Raw genomic sequence first — 18,269 nt, 5'->3', positions numbered from 1 at the left:
GGGTTGCACTAGGCTCCTGTACTATTATGCCGGGCTCCTAGGCAGTCAGCCCTCATCTTCTGCCCTCTATCCAAAAGGATTTTCTAGAAGGTGGTGTCCTGGGCTGGACCATTCCTGCTTTTAAAGCAAGGCAGTGTTCATTCCTTTCCCCAGATTCTTCACCAAGTGGGAAAGTAGCAAGTGTGTCCTTTTGCTCAGCAGTTTTGTGAAACTTTTTTTTTTTTTACCCAGAGACAGGGTTTCTCTGTGGCTTTGGAGCCTGTACTGGAAATAGCTCTTGTAGGCCAGGCTGATCTCCAACTCACAGAGATCCACTTGCCTCTGTCTCCCGAGTGCTGGGATTAAAGGCGTGTGCCACCAACACCCGGTGTTTTATGAGACTCAGGGGAGATCCATAGCTTCTTTTTAACTAATCCTGGTGGCTGATAGGATGAGGTCTAAGTACTCAGAAATGGGCTTGATGGTCATGTGTGCGCCCCCCCCCCTTGAAATTCTGACCCTCTGCCAGTACCTTGGATGCTGGTTTTGTGCCTGCCAGGCAAGTACCATGCCCACTGAGTTACATCTGTGTGTCTCTCTTCCCTCCTTCTTTTGCTCTTACTCTAATGCCACCTTCCAGACTGGCCTAGCATTTACTCCTTCACAGACTCCCCTACTGCTGTATCGGGCCCAGCTGGAGTTGTTTCTGATCCTCACTTGTGTCTTTTACATCTAACTTTGTAAATCAAGTTCATAAATCACAAGGATCCTCTTCCAAGCAGATCCACCTTTCCTTAGCTATTTAATTGTTCTTTTTGAGACAGGTTTTTCTGTGTAGCCCAAGCTGTCCTGGACTTCACTCTGCAGACCAGGCTGACTTTGAACTCAAGAGATTGGCTTGCCTTTAGGCCTCTCTGAGTGCTGGGATTAAAAAGCAGTGCACCACCACCGTCCAGCTCCTTCTATTTCATCCCACAGTTTCCTAACTGTAGCTCATGGATACAAAGATTTGCCATTCTCAGAAGACCCTTGTATTTTATTCCGAGACACTAAACTCTGACTTGGTAAAGAGACTGGCACATCCACAGTTAGGACACAGCATTCCTTTTGTCTCCCCTCTCTAGTCAGCTGGATAACAGCTCATCTGGCAGGTCAAGTGACTTAAGCAAATCTTTATTTTAACTTATTTTATATAATGTGCATAAGTGTTTTGTCTGGGTATATGTGTGTATGTGCAGTGCCTGTGGAGACCAAAAGAGGGAGTCTGGGTCCCCTTCAGTTACAGGGGTTGTGACCCATCCATTATGTGTGTGTTGACATAAACCCTGGTCCTCTAGAAGAGCATCTAGTACTCTTAGCTACTGAGCCATCTATCCAACCCTCTAAACATTGACTTTGAGCTAAGGGTTTGTGCAGGATCAAAGCTATACAGAGATCTAAATGACAGTCGACTAACACAGCAAGTCAATTTAAATGTCTGAAACCCTGGGATTAAGGTATTGATTTGGGTGGTAGCAGATGCTCAGGGAGTCAGCCCTGAACCTGAAAGCAATCCTCAAGGGAAAGCTGGGATGAGTAAGTATGGCATAGTCACCAGGGAGGGAGGTGCTCCTCATGCCGGGCTTGGTGTTAACCACTCTGGAGAGAGAGCCTTCACCACTCACAGAAGGACGCATCTATTGTTACAGTTTAAGGACTTACTCCAAGTCTTTACAAATATTATCTACTGCCACCTCCCACCTGTGAATAGGTATTATCCCTTTGTACAAAAGGGGAGACTGGGCTTCAAGCTAAATAATCTTATAAAGATCAGTGCTAATAAGTGGTTTAGATCCCTAGCTGTGCCAAGGGCTTAACCACTGTACTATTATCTTATGTAATTGTTCTAATATATTGTTTCCCCCAATCGGTGTGAGCACCTGGTCCAGACATTCCACCTCTTTTGTTATTGCTATGCCACAACCTCGGGAGCAAAGTAGAGCTTGAAGTATGTGGCAGTTAAAGAGGTGTTGGATTACTGTCTTACTTGTCATTTAGATTTATTTATTAGGTATGTGTGGGTATGTACCTGTGAGTCAGTTGCCTGGAGTGATGAGGCATTGTATCCCCTGAACTGCCTCATGGGGTCCTGTAAGAGCTCCGTGCACCATTCCTTCATCCCCCTGGATTTGTTGGGAGTGCTGGACAGGGATAGGTGAGAAAGCAAACTTGTAGCAAACTTCAAAACATTTGTGTGTGATCTTTTGCTGCTATTATGCTGAGAACATCTGGTTCTGCATTCTTCTCGATGGTCCTGTTGGTAATTGGGTCTGTAAGTTGAGGCCTCTCCCACTTTTAAAGTCTACATTCTTATTGGGTTGTTCTTTCTGTCGTATTGTTTTCCTGAAATGGTGTTTCACCGTATACTCTGGCTGTCCTGGAACTTGCTATGGAGACCAGGCTGGCCTAGAACTCAGATCTGCCTGCTTCTGCCTCCCGATTGCTGGGATTAAAGGCGTGAGCTGCCACCACTGGGCTTTTCCTTGCTATTTTATAAGCTGGAGATCTAGGGTGGGCCAGACCATGATGAGTTCAGTTTCCGGTACTGGGGAGGAAACCACCATTCTACGATTTTGGTGAGATAACAACAAGCTGGCACAAGGATTAAAAATTGCTAGGGCATGGAAGCTAAAGTTTCTGGAATTTAATCTACCTTATTTGTTTCTTTTGTTTCAGGAGTCGGAAGATTCAGATTCGGAATATTCCACCCCAGCTCCGATGGGAAGTAAGTGTTTGGGGAAATGTGCAGTGGGGTGACAGCAGGGACTGGACAGGGAGGGGCTCTGTCCGGAATTGGTAGACATGACTAGAGCATTCTCCCCTAGGTGTGGGTTTTTTCCCACTCAGACCCTTGGGCAAGAAGCATTAAGGAGGTAGGAAGAGTGCTTTCTGATGGCCCAAGTCTGAGTCTGCTTCACAGAGTCCCTTAGCGCAGAGCCAGGGACATTCTTGTAAACCCTGGGGTTGCTGCCTTCAGCAGTAGGAATCTAAGGAGCCCGAACTGAAGTGACCAAAATGTCTAGCTCCTGCTGGTGTCCCAGATCTTTGGGTCAAAGGGTGTCCAGGCTCTGGGATACTCAACCCTTTTCTACTTCTCCAGGTTCTGGACAGCCTGCTGGCCCAATATGGTACCGTAGAGAACTGTGAGCAAGGTAAGACTAGGGCAAGGGATGAGCGAGTGTGCAAAGGCTTGAGTGGCTTCAGTGTCAAGCTGCTCTGTGATCATAAGACCACTGTGAAGACCCAGACAGTGTGGTGTGGCAGGAGATACGCTGGGTAACTGACCCGGCATGTGCCTTACTGTGTGTGGGATCATGAAACGGGACGGCTGTGTGGTAGGCAGTCTTGGACACCTCTGATTTTTCCTTTTTCAGTTTTTCAAGACAGTCTCACTGTAACACTGGCTGCCTTAATACTTGCCAATATGTTTAATAATCACTATGGATTTGAAGTTACTTTGGCATCAAAGCCAGTGCCTTTGTTGTTAGATGCTGACATTTTGGAGCTTAGGATAGGAGTTTCCAAAGATATGTTTTTATTACTTTTATCTTTGTGTATGTGCATATATGTGTGTGGGTTCCCACAGGGGCCAGAAGTGAGAGTCACATCCCCTGGAACTGGAGTTGCAGGTGGTAGAAAGCTATTAAGCATGTGTGGTGGGAACATGTACTGTGAATTCAGGTCCTCTGTAAGAGCACCAAGTACTCTTAACCCTGAGGCATTTCCAGTCCTCTCAGCTCAGATTTTAATAAACAGTTGCTAATGGCCTTGATTTTTGAGAGCCTTCCTTGGTGATGCTGGCTGCTACTTCCAGGACCTGGGTTTAGATCACATCAGACAGGTGAAAACAGAGCATTATGGATCAGGCTGGCCTTGAACTTAGATATGCCTCCTGAGTGTTGGGATTAAGTGGGCCAACACACCTGACTTCATCACCCTTTTTCGATGAAGAGTCTTGAGTCCCAGGCTTGCAGGAATAACATTGTTTCAGTAGAAGTTTAGGAATGAAATTTGTACTCTTGAGAGGTAGAGGCAGGAGGATCTGCCTGACCTCATCAAGCTACAGGATTACTTATAGAGACTTCATTTTTTACAAGGGGGGAAAAATCTGGGGTGCTGGAGAGATGGCTGCTCTTCCAGAGGTCCTGAGTTCAATTCCCACTTGGTGGCCCACAGCCATCTATGAGATTGTTCCCCTCTTCTTGTGTGCAGATATACATGCAGGCAGAACACTGTATACATAATAAATAATTCCTAAAAAAATAAAATCCTGAGTGTAGCCTGGTCTACAGAACAAGTTCCAGGACAGCTAGGCTACACAAAAGAAACCCTGTCTAGGAAAAACAATATCAACAATGAAATCTAAGAAACAAAAGGAAAAGGGGTGGGGAAGGAAAGTGCTGGGGAGATGGGTGGTTCAGTGACTAAGAGCACTGGCCACTCTAACAGAAGTGGGTGGTTTTCAGATTTTCAGCACCCAAAGGAGAAAATCAATCCATCTGTGATTACAGTTCCAGAGGATCTGATGCCCTCTTCTGACTTTCAAGGGGACATGCTGGCAGAACATGCACATAAAATAAAAATAATTGAAAAGTTGTTTTAAAGATTCACCAAATTCGCCTTTAATCCCAACACTTGTGAGGCAGAGGCAGGCAGATCTGAGTTTCTACAGAGTGAGTTTCAGGGGGGCTATCCAGAGAAACCCTGGAACAACGCCTCTTCCACCCCCCCCAAACAAACAGGGTTTATTCATTAGTAGTTTGTGTAGGCAAAATCTTTTGACAATTGTGTCTCTCTAAGCAATATAAAATTATGTGATTTTGAGGGCCCTTTATTTCTAGGAGTATAAACTCTTTTTTAATGTATTTATTGTTACTTTATGTGCATTGCTGTTTTTTGCCTGTGTATATGTCTGTGTGAGGGTGTCAGATCTTGGAGTTACAGTTGTGAGCTGCCATGTGGGTGCTGGGAATTGAACCGGGGTCCTTTGGAAGAGCAACCAGTGCTTTTAACCACCAAGCCATCTCTCCAGACCGAGTATAATAAACCCTTTAGCAGAGAAAATGGGCTTGGGGTGGTTTGGCTGAACATAGGGTTTTTACTTTATTTTTCTTTTAAAGCCAGCACATAAGAGCATTACATGTTCACGGGTGTCGTGTCCTGCTTAAAAAGCATATCTGCCTCCTCGCTTTGTTATTTCTTTTGGTGAGAATATTCAATCTTGTAGCTCTCTGAAATACATGATACAGTGTGATATGTGGCTGTCATACCATGCAGAAAGAAGCATCTTTGTCTCCTGTCTGTCACTTATCACCCACCAGTCAGCCGCTCCCCAGGCTTCCCTTCCCTGTTACTCTCCCACCTTCTATTTTCAGTTCAGTGAGACTGCCTTTCCCGTTCCAAGTCCTCTTTTCTTTTTCCTATTTCCTTTTCCTTTTACCCCTTCCCCCAGTTTCCTCTCCTTTGCCCTCCTTTCCCTTCCATTCTCTCCATCTGCCTTCACATTCCCGAGAGCATGTGGGGGCTTGTCCTTTAGAACCTGGCTTATTTACTGTAGCTTAGTAATTTCTGGTAACACCTAGTCATAGGTGAGGGGGTTTCATTTTCTGTTTTTTTTGTTTTTTTTTGTTTGTTTGTTTGTTTGTTTTGTTTTTGAGTAGATAGTATTCTAGTCTGTGTGGGTCAGGGAAGTGCATGAGTGAGCGCCTCCTGTTGGCCACTTTGGGTGCGGTGCATTTCTCTGTGCAGCAGCCACTTTTGGAAACCTTTAAGAAACATCAATGCATCTGAGGTTTAAATATTAATTTCTAAATTCTTTGAGGGAAGAGGCAAGCTGTGTGCTGACAGATGATTACAGACCTTGCCTTCCCAGCAGTCTTCTCTGCTCTTACCCTCTAACTTGCCTTTCATCTCAAATGCCAGAACACAGCATATTGGCTGATAGCTGTTGCTATCAGACAGACCAGGAGGCCACATTGAGCAGGCACCCACCTGTCATCAAAAGGAACAGATTCCTTCAGTCAGGTTGACACCTGCCTGGAACCCACATGATGGATGGAGAGAGCTGACTCCCCAAAGTTTTCCTCTGACCTCCACACATCTAAACACACATGCATGCATGCACAAGAAATTAGATTTAAAAAAATTAAAAAGAATTTCACAGATGTGCTCAAGGTTCTCACCAGCCCAGGGTGGCCTCAGACACATCCTGCTCAGGGATTGCAGGCCTGCACGCACTACCACACCTAGTGTTTCATTTTAGGCAGAGCCTTGCAGTGTGGTCCTGGCTGGTCTACAGTTAGCCCAGGCTGACCAGGAGAGGTTGGCCCTCTTTATTTTGGGATTATTAGTGTGTTCTGTGCACCCAGCTTTAAATGTCAGTTGCTGGTTTATTTGAGAAAGGTTCTCCCTCTGTACTCCAGGCTGGCTTATTTTACAGTGCAGCAAAGTCTAGTCTTGAATCATGACAGCAGTAGTCCTGTCTTGAGCCTTCTGGGTGCTGGAATTATAACCACCCTCATCTTCAAATGTCACTTCCTTTTTAAAACTTTTTATTTACTTGTTTTAGTTTTTCTGAGACAGGGTTGCACTGTGTAGCTTCTCCTGGCTTAGAGTTTGCAGTGTAGATCAGGCTGGCCTTGAATTCATAGATACACGCCTGTCTCTGCCTCCTGGAGCCAGGAGGGTATCAGCTGGGAATGAACTCAGTTATTCTTTGATCCCCCTTAATTTTTTTTTTCTTTTAACATTTATTGAGCTTGTGTGTATGCACCCATATTTGTCTTGCCCACCTTGTGGATGACAACTTGGGAGTTGTCTTTCATGTATGACTCAGGTTCTCAGCCTTTTTTTCTACTGAGCCATCTCACTAGCCCCTTGTTTTTTATTTTTATGTTAACTTTGTGTATAGGTGTTTGACTCCATCTGTTTCTGTACCAAGTGTTTCCAGTGCCTGAAAAGGCCAGATACTAATTTCCTGAAAGTAGAATTACAGAAGGTTATATAAGCCACTGTGTGGGTTTGGATTGAACTGGACCCTAAGGAGAACAGTTAGGGCTCTTATCCACTGAGCCATCTCTGAGGATTTTTTTTTTTTTTTCCTTTTTTGAGGCAAAGCCTTTATCAATACAGTTTTGAATTCCTGATCTTTCTGCTTTCCCCTCCCAACTGTCGAGACTGCAGGTATCCTCTCTCTCCCCCTCCCCTCTTCCCTTCACTGAAGTGGGCTAGTTTTAGTCCTGCTGATGAGGTGAATTCAAGGTTAGCCTTAACTAGTGAACTCCTAGCCTGCCTGAGTTACTGAATGAGATCCTGTCTCACAAAGCCAAAGGTTGAAAGTGTAGGCCAAAAGCAGATTTGTTTAGCATATGTAAAAGCCAGTGATGTAAAACTAATTAAAAGTAAAGGCAATAATCAAACTCTTGAATGGGATTCATTCTTAGGATCCATAACTATGGTGGCCCAATGTGTCTCATTTCCACTCTCAGGATACTTAGAATATTGGAGCCTGAAATTCCTTCCCTGGAAAATGTGTCTTTGTGGCTTAGAGAATGGATTTAGGTAGTCCCAAGTCTCTTCAGCCATTCAGGGAAGGAGATTCAGCCCATTTTCTTGACAGCTGCTCTGTAAATGGTTAATCTTACCCACTGGGTGTTGCTTTTATTGCCAATTGAAGTTTCCCAGGGTTAAGTTTGCCTCCAGAATAGGACTGTGTTTGGGGGGTGGTGTTTGCCTTGTACACCATTGCCACATCCAAAAGAGGGAAAGCTTCCATAGCCTGGCTTCCAGTGTCCCTGGTGAAGGGGGTCTCCTATGGGGTGTTTTTTTATGCTTGTCCTTTGAGAACCTTGGTGGTCCACTGCTCACCCTCTACCTACACACTGGTTGGGTTTGGTGTCAGAGCTCTAACTTGACCTGTTGTCTCTACAGTGAACACAGAAAGTGAGACAGCAGTGGTCAACGTCACCTACTCCAACAGGGAGCAGACCAGGCAGTGAGTACCTCAGAAGTGGGCTAGGCTCTTTTACTCACTGGGTTGGAGAGGGGACCCCTGTGGGTGGGTCCTGGCAGGCGGGAATCCTCAGCTGACTAATCCACAAAAGGTCTTTTCAGGGGCAAATGTTTCCTTCTTCCTTTGTTTCACAAGTGAGAAATTTCTTAGTAAAGGTGGACTGGAGGGAGGGGCGACTAGGAGAGACTAGGTACCCAGGACTACAGTGCCCTCCCTGTATGTGTCGATGGTGCCATCTTTTGGTTGCATGGGGGAACTGCCTCCTTTAAAAAGGAAAAACAAAGGTGGATCTTAGTGATGTCCAGGTTACTTTTGTAGCCAAGGACTACCCTGGATTCCTGATTTCCCTACCCCCTGTTTCCTGAACGTTGGGATTATAGGTAAGTGTTGCTGCTCCTGGATCAAGTGTGATGCAGGATGGTTAGGAGCCCAGCTTATGTCCCCACCTGTGAGTGCCCACCACCACCGGTCCCAGCTCTTTAGCCCTAAGGTTCAGTGTTTATTTATAGTTCTCCCTGGAGTGGACAGACATGTTGTGTACATTGATTTATAGCTCTACCTGGCTTCCAAAGACTTCTGCCACATTTTGGCTTTTTTTTTTTTTTTTAAACTCTTTCCAATGATCTTAGCATGAGGCTTGCTGAATCAATTACTTTTCCTTTAGTGTCTTCTCTTGTAGACTGGATAGTTCCCTAGAGATAGTGGGATGTCGGTGTGGAGGCACAAGGCACTGGATGTGATTGACAGTTGCAATGACCACTGGGCTTCCTCTTTGTCCCCAGAGCCATTATGAAGCTAAATGGCCATCAGCTAGAGAACCATGCCCTGAAGGTCTCATACATACCGGATGAGCAGATAGCTCAGGGTCCTGAGAATGGGCGCCGTGGAGGCTTTGGCTCGCGGGGCCAGCCTCGGCAAGGATCACCTGTGGCGGCAGGGACCCCGGCCAAGCAGCAGCAAGTAGACATTCCGCTCCGGCTCCTGGTGCCCACGCAGTATGTAGGTGCTATCATTGGCAAGGAGGGTGCCACCATCCGAAACATAACTAAACAGACTCAGTCCAAGTGAGTACCGGGAAAGGGAGGGTGGGTCCAGGGAATAGATTGGGCCTGGAGAGAGGCTCCTGGGAAACAGTTGATATGGGTATTGGCACTCCTGGCACATGCTCTGGCATGTGTGGTCACTATTGCCTTTGTGTGACAGTTGGGCAAACCAGGAAACAGAATGGGTCTCTGGCCCATATACTATCAACAACAGGAAGAACTCCATGGTTCCTCATAACAAGTTGCTCCAGGGAACCCAGTCCTATTAGTTGAGAGTGCCTCGGGTATTCTGTGATAAGCGGCTACATAAGATAGTCACAGCCTGGCTAATGCCCTGGCTCTTTGGCATAAGTCATTATGTCCCTCACACTGTAGTATAGCCACCCACTTCCCTTATCTGTGCTTGTAGTTGGGACAGTATGTCTCCCTGATACAAGCACACTGGAAGGGGAAAACAGCTGCACAGCCACACAGTCTTGGAGTGTCCCCACCCAACAGCCGTGACGTGGGCTGCATTGTCCTCTCCAGCCGCCTCCTGACAGAGGATCTTAGGGCAGCACCTGTCCATGGTTCCCTGGCCCCTTCTTTACTTTGCTGGTTCTGTATGTACTTGATGGGGTCATTTCCAAAGAAAGTGGATTCCTTACCTTTGATTGACAAGAGGTAGGGGAAGTCAGTGTTAGAGGGGACAAACTAACCAGCTTTGTCCTTGCTGTCCTCAGGATAGACGTGCATAGGAAGGAGAATGCAGGAGCTGCAGAGAAGGCCATCAGTGTGCATTCAACACCTGAAGGCTGCTCCTCGGCGTGCAAGATGATCTTGGAGATAATGCACAAGGAAGCAAAGGATACCAAGACGTAAGACCCAGCTGCACTTCCAGTGACTGCTGCCACCCCCACCCCCATTTCTCCCTTTTCTGTGCTGAGTCAAGCCAGACACTCTTGGCTACTAAGCCATACCCCAGCCTCTACTCATAATTATTAATAGAATGATACAGAGATAAGGAGGCACAAAATGCACAAAAAACATAGAAGTTGAGACATAATCATCTAGAAAGTTTATGTATTCAGCGTTTGCTTGGGTCCATATATATGGATATGTGTCCGTTTGAGTCTCCATAGATGTTAAAACTATGTTTAAGTGAATGTGCATGTGTGTCAGCATGGGTGGTCAGGCTGAAATGCTGCTCTGTACTGTTACAATATTTTTTGTGTCAGCAAATCTATCGGTAAATATAAAGCCATTGCAGAAAGAGAAGCAACACAGGCTTTGAAGCAGCACAGTAACATGAGAGTCTGGGTATGGGTCCCACTAATGCAAAAAAGTATAGGTGAATTACTTACGGCACTTCCTGGGTTGGGTTTCTTTGTGGTGGGGGTGTTTAAGGCTGGATCTCACTGTAGCCCAAGATAACCCTGAACTCCTGTAGTCCCGCCCCCTGAGTTCTGGCTTTAGTTTCTTTCTTTTTAATTTCATGTGCACCAATGTTTTGCCTGCATGTATATATCTTTTTTTTTTTTTTTTTTCCCCCCCGAGGTAAGGTTTTTCCATATAGCCGTGGAACTCACCCTGTAGACTTAAACGCTGGTCTCAGATTTAGATATACACCTGCCTCTGTCTCCTAAGTGCCAGATTAAGAGACATGCGCCACTACCACCCCACTCTGTTATTTTCTTGATACAGCTTTATCTGGGTTCAGTTAATACAATAATGTTGTTAATAGACATGTTGCCTAGAGTCGCTGGGACTGTGGGCACATGCTAGCATATCTGGCTAAATTGTGTTTTGTTAACCTTTCTCTTGTATTCCCTCAGTCCCCTTCACCTTGGGTGGACCCTGGGCCTCGTGCATGCTAGGCAAATACAGTTCAGCTAAACTACTAAGCTAAACCCTATTGCACCTGCCTTTTGTGTGTGTAGTTGGTGATTTTTCAAGTGTGCAGTTTGGGTTTCATTTGTATATGACAGTATCTGTTAAAACCATGAGAATAATGCTTTGGCTCCCAAATTTCTTCCTGCCTTATACAGTCCATTCTCACCCACCATTTTTCTGTCTCTAGGTCACTGACACTTGATTTGTGTGGTTTGTCCTAGGTTTGTTGTGGATGACATAGTTGGGTGTTTGTTGGCATTATTGACCGGGCTGTCCCTCCCACTTCCTCCCTAGGGCAGATGAGGTTCCTCTGAAGATTCTGGCCCATAATAACTTTGTGGGGCGACTCATTGGCAAAGAAGGGAGGAACTTGAAGAAGGTTGAGCAGGACACAGAAACAAAGATCACTATCTCATCGTAAGGCTCTCTTTGGTTCCCTTTACAGGAGTGGTGAGCACAGGCTGGGGCACCACAGCTTTCATCACTGAGCCTTAGTACCTGCCTCTCAAATTGGGCACTGCTTCTGCTGGCATAAGACAAAACAGAAAAGTGATGAGATCATTTTCTACCTCCCTAAGGGTTGGAACACCCCCTCCACTTGGCACATCCTACCCCTGTGCATCTCTAGGAAAACCTGAAGATAGGTTGTGGACTTTAGGTATGTCTCTCACTGTGAGAGGTGTACAGGCCTTGGTCCATTTCAGCCTGGGTACGTGCTGGGCTGCTGTTTATAAGCACCCTGCTTCTCCATTTCCTTAGAGACTATCCTGTTTACAGGGTAACTCTTCTGCAAAACAGCATAAGTAAAGGACCACTTGCAATACAGCCATCTTGCAAGTGTAGCCGCCGCACCTTCACAAGAGGCTCTGTTTCCATTGAAGGGCTTTCCTTGGTTGTCTTGTCCTGTGCTCCTTGCCCTGGTTACCCGAGGCTACGGATAAGTTAGACAGCCTTTAAAAATGGTCCTTTCTAGAAATTTTAGAAATGCCAATCATTCATTTATTTATTTTTGACCTTGTCCCTACCTGGGACCTGATCCCAGTCCTGAATTGCCCACTGCTTGACATTGCTCTGCTCTCCTGCCAGGCTCCAGGATCTCACTCTCTATAATCCTGAGAGGACCATCACTGTGAAGGGGGCTATTGAGAATTGCTGCAAAGCTGAGCAAGAAATCATGAAGAAAGTTCGTGAGGCCTACGAGAATGATGTAGCTGCCATGAGCGTGAGTGAGAGGTGGCACCCTTCTGTGTTTGTCCCTGGGAGTTGAATCTAGGCCCTGGAGATGGCAAAGTCTACTATACCCCTGAACTATGTCCTAGACCCTCTTCAGCACCCAGCAAGGGTAGCAGCACACAGGATGACCAGCATGACCTTGGAGCATCACTTTTGTGTGTTTTGCTTGCATGTATGTGTGGATACCATGTGTACCCCAGGTTCCCACCAAGGCTAGAAGAGGGAACTAGAATTATAGATGGTCATGAGTCACCATGTGGGTGCTTGGAATTGAACCTGGGTCCTTTGGAAGAGCCTTAACCACCTTTCCAGCCCCTCTGCTTGTGCTTTTAGACTTATATAAATTTTTGGTGGTAGTGGTGGTACTGGGATCAAATCCAGGGGTTTGCACTCTCCTGCTGGAAAAGGGTAACTCAACAAGGCTGGTCACCTGGCTTCTGAGGTGGGGTTGGGGACATAATCTTGGGTTTCATGGATTATTGTATTTTAGCCAATCTGATCTAGATGGTGTGATCCTCCTCCAGTAAAACTTGTATATTGGTGTAGACAGAAGGGTCATAATTTCAACTTTTTCTGAGACAAGACTTCACTGTTAGGCTAGAACAGAGTTCATTTCTCACTCTGTGGTCTCCAAGTGCCAGGAGGCTACCACACCCAACTCAGGATTTGTGTGTGTGATTATGTGTGTGTGGGTAGTTGTTTGTATGAAGAGGGGAAAGGAGGCATCAGATGTCCTGCTCGTCCTCCTTATTCTATTAAGACACAGTCATTTACAAACCTGGAATTAGGTTGGTAACAGCAAGACCCAGCAATTCTCTCTGTCCCTCAAACCCTATTGGGTTTAGGTACATGTGTGATCATTTCCATGGGTGCTGGTATTAGCATTCAGGTCCAAAGTGTTCTTAGTCACTGAGCCATCATCCCTGTCTCTACCATCTGATTTTTCTTGTTTATTTGAGACAGGGTCTCAGTGTGTTGTGTAGCCCATGCTAGACTGGTTTGGAACTTAATAAATAGAGCTTGCCTCTAACTCACAGGAGATTAATCTGCCTCTGTCTCCCAATGCTGGAATTTTATTCTCACCCTACCCAGCCCCATCTTAGTCTTTTAAAGGAAATTGGGGATAGGGTAATTAGCAGAAAGGTTCAGAACTACTTGAGCCCCAGGAATCAAAGGGAAAGTTGTGCCAGCTTCTCACGTTCTCAGGTTATGGATCTCTTTTGCTTCCCTCATTAATGTGGCAGAAATAACTAGAGTGAGTCTACTGGTTGCTTAAAATACACCAGTTTAGTCCGGTGAGGACATCTTCACAGCTCAACCACAACACCAGGCACATTTTTGTACAAAGCAAATAACTCCTGTTGCCCTGGGAGTGCCGGCTCCTGTAAGTTAGCCGGAACCACACACTACGGCCCTGCAGGCCCCCTCGCAAGCTGACCCGCACACAGCAGGCCCGCTACACGAGAGCCTGTAGGCAAGCTGACTTGTGTCTCCCCTCTCTCCTCCAGTTGCAGTCCCACCTCATCCCTGGTCTCAACCTGGCTGCTGTAGGCCTCTTCCCAGCTTCATCTAGTGCTGTCCCACCACCTCCCAGCAGTGTCACTGGGGCTGCTCCCTACAGCTCCTTTATGGTAGGTGGAAGATCTTATTACTGGGGACCCATGGGAGTGTGGATCATAGAACATTGGTAAGATGGAGGGAAGAGAGACCTGCAGCTAGAATGCTAGCTACAAGGAAAGCAGCCCAGCCCAGGTAGCACCTGGGGTGGTGGCGGCAGCTTTCCACTTGATTTTGCTTCCCTGTAACTGGATGAGAGCTATAAAGAGTTCACGGTAGCCTTCCATGGTCTAGCGTGTAAGGCAGCAGGTTGGAGGGGCTCCTGGGTTCTGCCTTGTCCTACTCCCTGGTCCTTTGGTAAGGTGTCCCCTGTCCTGGCAGCAGGCTCCGGAGCAGGAGATGGTGCAAGTGTTCATCCCCGCTCAGGCTGTGGGTGCCATCATCGGCAAGAAGGGGCAGCACATCAAACAACTCTCCCGGTTTGCCAGCGCCTCCATCAAGGTGATTTGCTCTGGGTTCTTCCTGGTCTAGTGCTCCCTTCACACATTGGGGATTGAAAGCTCAGTCCCTTGTTGGGTGTCTTTACTACTTCTAGGTTTCTAGGCTACATAAAAAGCTATATTCTGTAGACAGCAGGCTGAGATATTGTGAAAATAGAATGGACCCAGCCCCGTTCTAAACCGATATCCCCACCACCTGGGGGACTCATTTCCACATGTGGGATGTAGGAGGCAGGCAGTGCCTCGGAGTGAGCATTATGTCTGCTGGTGTCTTAACCTCCCTACATCCAGAGTCAAGGAGAGCAAGGGACTCTCATCAGGAAACCAGTGCTGTTAGGCCTACGGGTCCAGATTGATGGGTTTCATTCTATGGCATTTAAAGCCTGTGATTCCTTTCCCAACCCCAAGACAAGTGGAACCTCTACCTCTTGGCAGCACTCTACTAAAACTCTCTGATGGGATGGTGGGGAGCAGTCCTGCTGAGGAAATGTCTCTCTAGCCTGCTGTCTATGCTTTCATCACGGGTCTTGTGTACATGCAGGAACTTGAATTTGAGGCTTTTTGTTCTTCCCTTTCTCAGAATGGGCAATGGGAGGGAATTAAGGGATGGGGGTGCCTTCATTTTCCTCTGGAAGCAGCCCCCTCTGACCAACCGTGTACTTTGTAGATTGCACCACCAGAAACACCTGACTCTAAAGTCCGAATGGTTATCATCACTGGACCCCCAGAGGCACAATTCAAGGTTTGATCTCTATTGCATTTCCACAATGGATATGGAGAACTGAGGGTGGGAACACATTTAGGAGAAAGGCTGGGGCAGCTTCTGTTTGCTGTCAAATTCCTGTAATGTCTTCTAGGCTTTTCTATGCTATACATCAGGCTTTTCTATGGTATACATAGCTGCAAAGCTGCCAAGCTTAATATCTGTTCATTCTCACTTCCTCAGTTCCATGGTTCACACAGGGATGTGGGAAGGGAGGGTCTGAGTGAGGCGTTTGCAGTTGCTGGCAGCTCTCCTTCCCCTTTATGTCTACACTGCCTCACTTGATCTCGGAGGATAGAGACTGCATGTTGCCATTCATGGTTGTCGTGACATCCCGGAACCTATAAGCATGGTGCATCCTTAAAATGTTTGTTTGTTTCTCTGTTTTAGGAGGGAGGTGGGAAGAGCTGGCCCTGAACCAGCTCTGCAGCCAAGTTGGAACTTACAATTAATTCCCTTGCCTCTGTAATGCTGGGATACTTATTTACTAATAGGCCATGATCTGAGGGTCTCAAGAGTTACAGATAATCAGGGAACCATTGAGGATCACCCACTAACTGCAGCTTTGCAACCACCTGCCTTAGCTGGTTTGTCCTCCTAGGTAGAGTTCTGGCATTTGGATGGATAAAAGCTGAACTTTGTCCTTCTATATAGGTGAAAATCCCTTCCACTTAGATAAACAGCTGCTTTTAACCATGGCTTCTTCTCCTTAGGCTCAGGGAAGAATCTATGGCAAACTAAAAGAAGAGAACTTTTTTGGCCCTAAGGAGGAAGTAAAGCTGGAGACCCACATACGGGTGCCAGCTTCAGCAGCGGGCCGGGTCATTGGCAAAGGTGGCAAAACGGTGAGCTCCAGGCCTTGGCCTCTGAAACCCCTTTTGTCTAGCTAGCTTTTTTACTTTTCCCTTCATTTGTGCCTCATTCCCTTCATTGTGACTTGACTGATTGTATTTCCCTGGCCCAGTGCCACTCACCTACCTCTCACCATTTCTGGTCCTTCCTACAGTGGATTTTCTTTTCTTGTGCTATGTCTTAAACCCAGGACCTCATGTACTAAGATTCTACCACAAGTTGTCTTCCTCCCCCATGCATTTCATTGCTGCCTCTCTGAGCTTCCCTCTGGCTGTCCCACCCCTAGGTGAATGAGCTGCAAAACTTGACTGCTGCTGAGGTAGTAGTGCCAAGAGACCAGACTCCGGATGAGAATGACCAAGTCATTGTTAAGATCATTGGGCATTTCTATGCCAGCCAGGTATGTAGCATGTTCCCCTACTTTCAGAGGACTCAGGAGCCAGAACCAGAGAAATGAGGGCTGGGATATGGACTGGGGTCCTCTGGGAAAAGCAGCCAGAGCTCTTAGCTACTGAGCCATCTCTCTAGCCCCAATGGAAGAGGATTTTAAGATGAGAGTGGAGAACTGTCCCATCACTTATTGGTACCCTGCATCTGGGCATCTTTCTCCCACTGTTTCACTGCATTGTCATTTACAGTGGTACCTAATTTTGAGACAGGGTTTACTGTGTAACCTTGGCTGTCCTGGAACTTACTCAGTAGACCAGGCTGGTCTTGAACTCAGATCTGCCTGCCTTTGCTTTCTGGGCACTGGGATTTAAAGGTGTACACCACCACTGCCTAAAGTGGCTCCTGCTAATGTATGGTTGGGACATCATGAAATATACGATTTCAGCGTGGGTAGCATGTCTTAGTGTTCACACACACACACACACACACACACACACACACACACACACACACACACATACACACACACACCCCTCCCTGACTTAGGTCTTTCTCCATTCAGTAGATGCTGTTGTTGTTGTTATGTAAAGTGTCTCTTCTTGGAGGTCCTTGTCCTCCTTCCTCATCCTTGCCTGTTCCCAATACAGATGGCACAGCGGAAGATCCGAGACATCTTGGCTCAAGTCAAACAGCAGCACCAAAAGGGACAGAGCAACCAGGCCCAGGCACGGAGGAAGTGACCGCCTCTTCCTGTCCCATTGGCTCCAGATCAGCAGGCAGAATGCAGAACTGGAGGGCGGAGGGCCTGTGTGCTCTTCCCAGCAGGCCTGAGAATGAGTGGGGAATCAGGCTTTTGGGTCTGGCTGGAGATCAGGTTTGCCCACTGTCTTGAGAAAAATGTTCCAGTGAGGAACCCTGATCTCTTGCCCCCAGTTCATTCAGCCAGGTGGCCACTATGGCCCACCCCTTGGAATGTCACCGTTGCAATTGTAGGTTGGATTGCTTTTAAACGTGGATTGTTTTGAGGAAGTTCTCCAGTCTCCATCAGAAAGGTGGGTCAGATCCCAGTGGGGAAGAGAAATAAAATTTCCTTCAGGTTTTATAAACCTCAAAGGATAGTTTGTTTCTTGACCCCAGAATCTTTCTAACCTGGCTTCTTAGTTAATTGATGAAAATTCCTCCCGTTCTTAATGTCTTGACCAATACCTTACTGCTTCCTATATTCATTTACACGGTTTTAGCCTCGTGACTGGGGTGATGGTGGGGTGGCTGAACCACAGCTTTGTTTACAAAGTTCCTTGATCCTGATCCTTCCTCAACCTACCAATGGGAATAGCAAGATAAAAGGAGAGAGGATAATATATATACTGATCCACGTTTAAAAGGAGCCCTCTGCTGAGGATAGAGCCTGATGGTCAGAGTGCTTGCCTGGCATCTTCAAGGCCCTGAGTTCCATCCTTGGCATCACAAAAAGGAAAGGACAGCTTGCCCTGATGGGTGAGCTATTGCAGATCACCATCTAGAAAAATTGGCACAACAGAAATTTCTCTTGGTCAGCTGGGGCTTCCTCACCAAGACTCCCCACTACATTTATGCCCATCTAACCCTGTGAGTCCTTTGTGGTGCCCCGGTACACGTGGGCATTACCTCATGCTCAGCAGGGTGAGGGCTGACCACTGTCCCTGATTCCTATCATTCTCAGGCGGATTTTATATTTTTTTAAAGTCTATTTTAATGATTGGATATATGAGCTCTGGGAAAGGGGGTATAAGCTCCCTTTGATGACGTCTCAGTTCCATGGAGGAGTTGAGTGGCCCAAAGGTGCTCTCATTCCAACCCATGTGCTCTTATAAGGGCTGAGGCAGGCGTTGTGTTGTATTCCCCTCCAAGGCACTGTTTCCTGGTGGTGGTGGGACCTGCAACCCAACCCTGGGCTCCCGATAAAGCTTCAAGTCCATCATCTGGCAAACTTAGTAGATTGGAGAATGAATATTGCTTCTGTTTTTATTGTAGAGGAGTATTTAACTGAC

At 46.7% G+C, this 18,269-nt stretch overlaps 1 protein-coding gene across 1 annotated transcript in view; it reads left to right on the top strand.

The window, feature by feature from the left end:
* Positions 1-17,352, top strand: part of Igf2bp1 (insulin like growth factor 2 mRNA binding protein 1) — a 39,207-nt gene extending 21,855 nt beyond the window's left edge. The window contains exons 3-15 of the mRNA XM_051207072.1: positions 2,695-2,743; positions 3,119-3,170; positions 7,948-8,011; positions 8,812-9,093; positions 9,795-9,929; positions 11,239-11,361; positions 12,031-12,166; positions 13,686-13,808; positions 14,116-14,235; positions 14,902-14,976; positions 15,711-15,842; positions 16,136-16,249; positions 16,887-17,352. Of these exons, the coding sequence (XP_051063029.1) occupies positions 2,695-2,743; positions 3,119-3,170; positions 7,948-8,011; positions 8,812-9,093; positions 9,795-9,929; positions 11,239-11,361; positions 12,031-12,166; positions 13,686-13,808; positions 14,116-14,235; positions 14,902-14,976; positions 15,711-15,842; positions 16,136-16,249; positions 16,887-16,979 (1,498 nt within the window). The 3' untranslated portion in view covers positions 16,980-17,352. The remainder of the gene's footprint in view (positions 1-2,694; positions 2,744-3,118; positions 3,171-7,947; positions 8,012-8,811; positions 9,094-9,794; positions 9,930-11,238; positions 11,362-12,030; positions 12,167-13,685; positions 13,809-14,115; positions 14,236-14,901; positions 14,977-15,710; positions 15,843-16,135; positions 16,250-16,886) is intronic.
* Positions 17,353-18,269: the final 917 nt, after the last annotated feature.

The sequence above is a fragment of the Phodopus roborovskii genome, unplaced genomic scaffold, assembly GCF_943737965.1.
Source record: "Phodopus roborovskii unplaced genomic scaffold, PHOROB, whole genome shotgun sequence".
Taxonomy (NCBI): Eukaryota; Metazoa; Chordata; class Mammalia; order Rodentia; family Cricetidae; genus Phodopus; species Phodopus roborovskii.
This window is presented reverse-complemented; position numbering and strand designations above follow the sequence as displayed.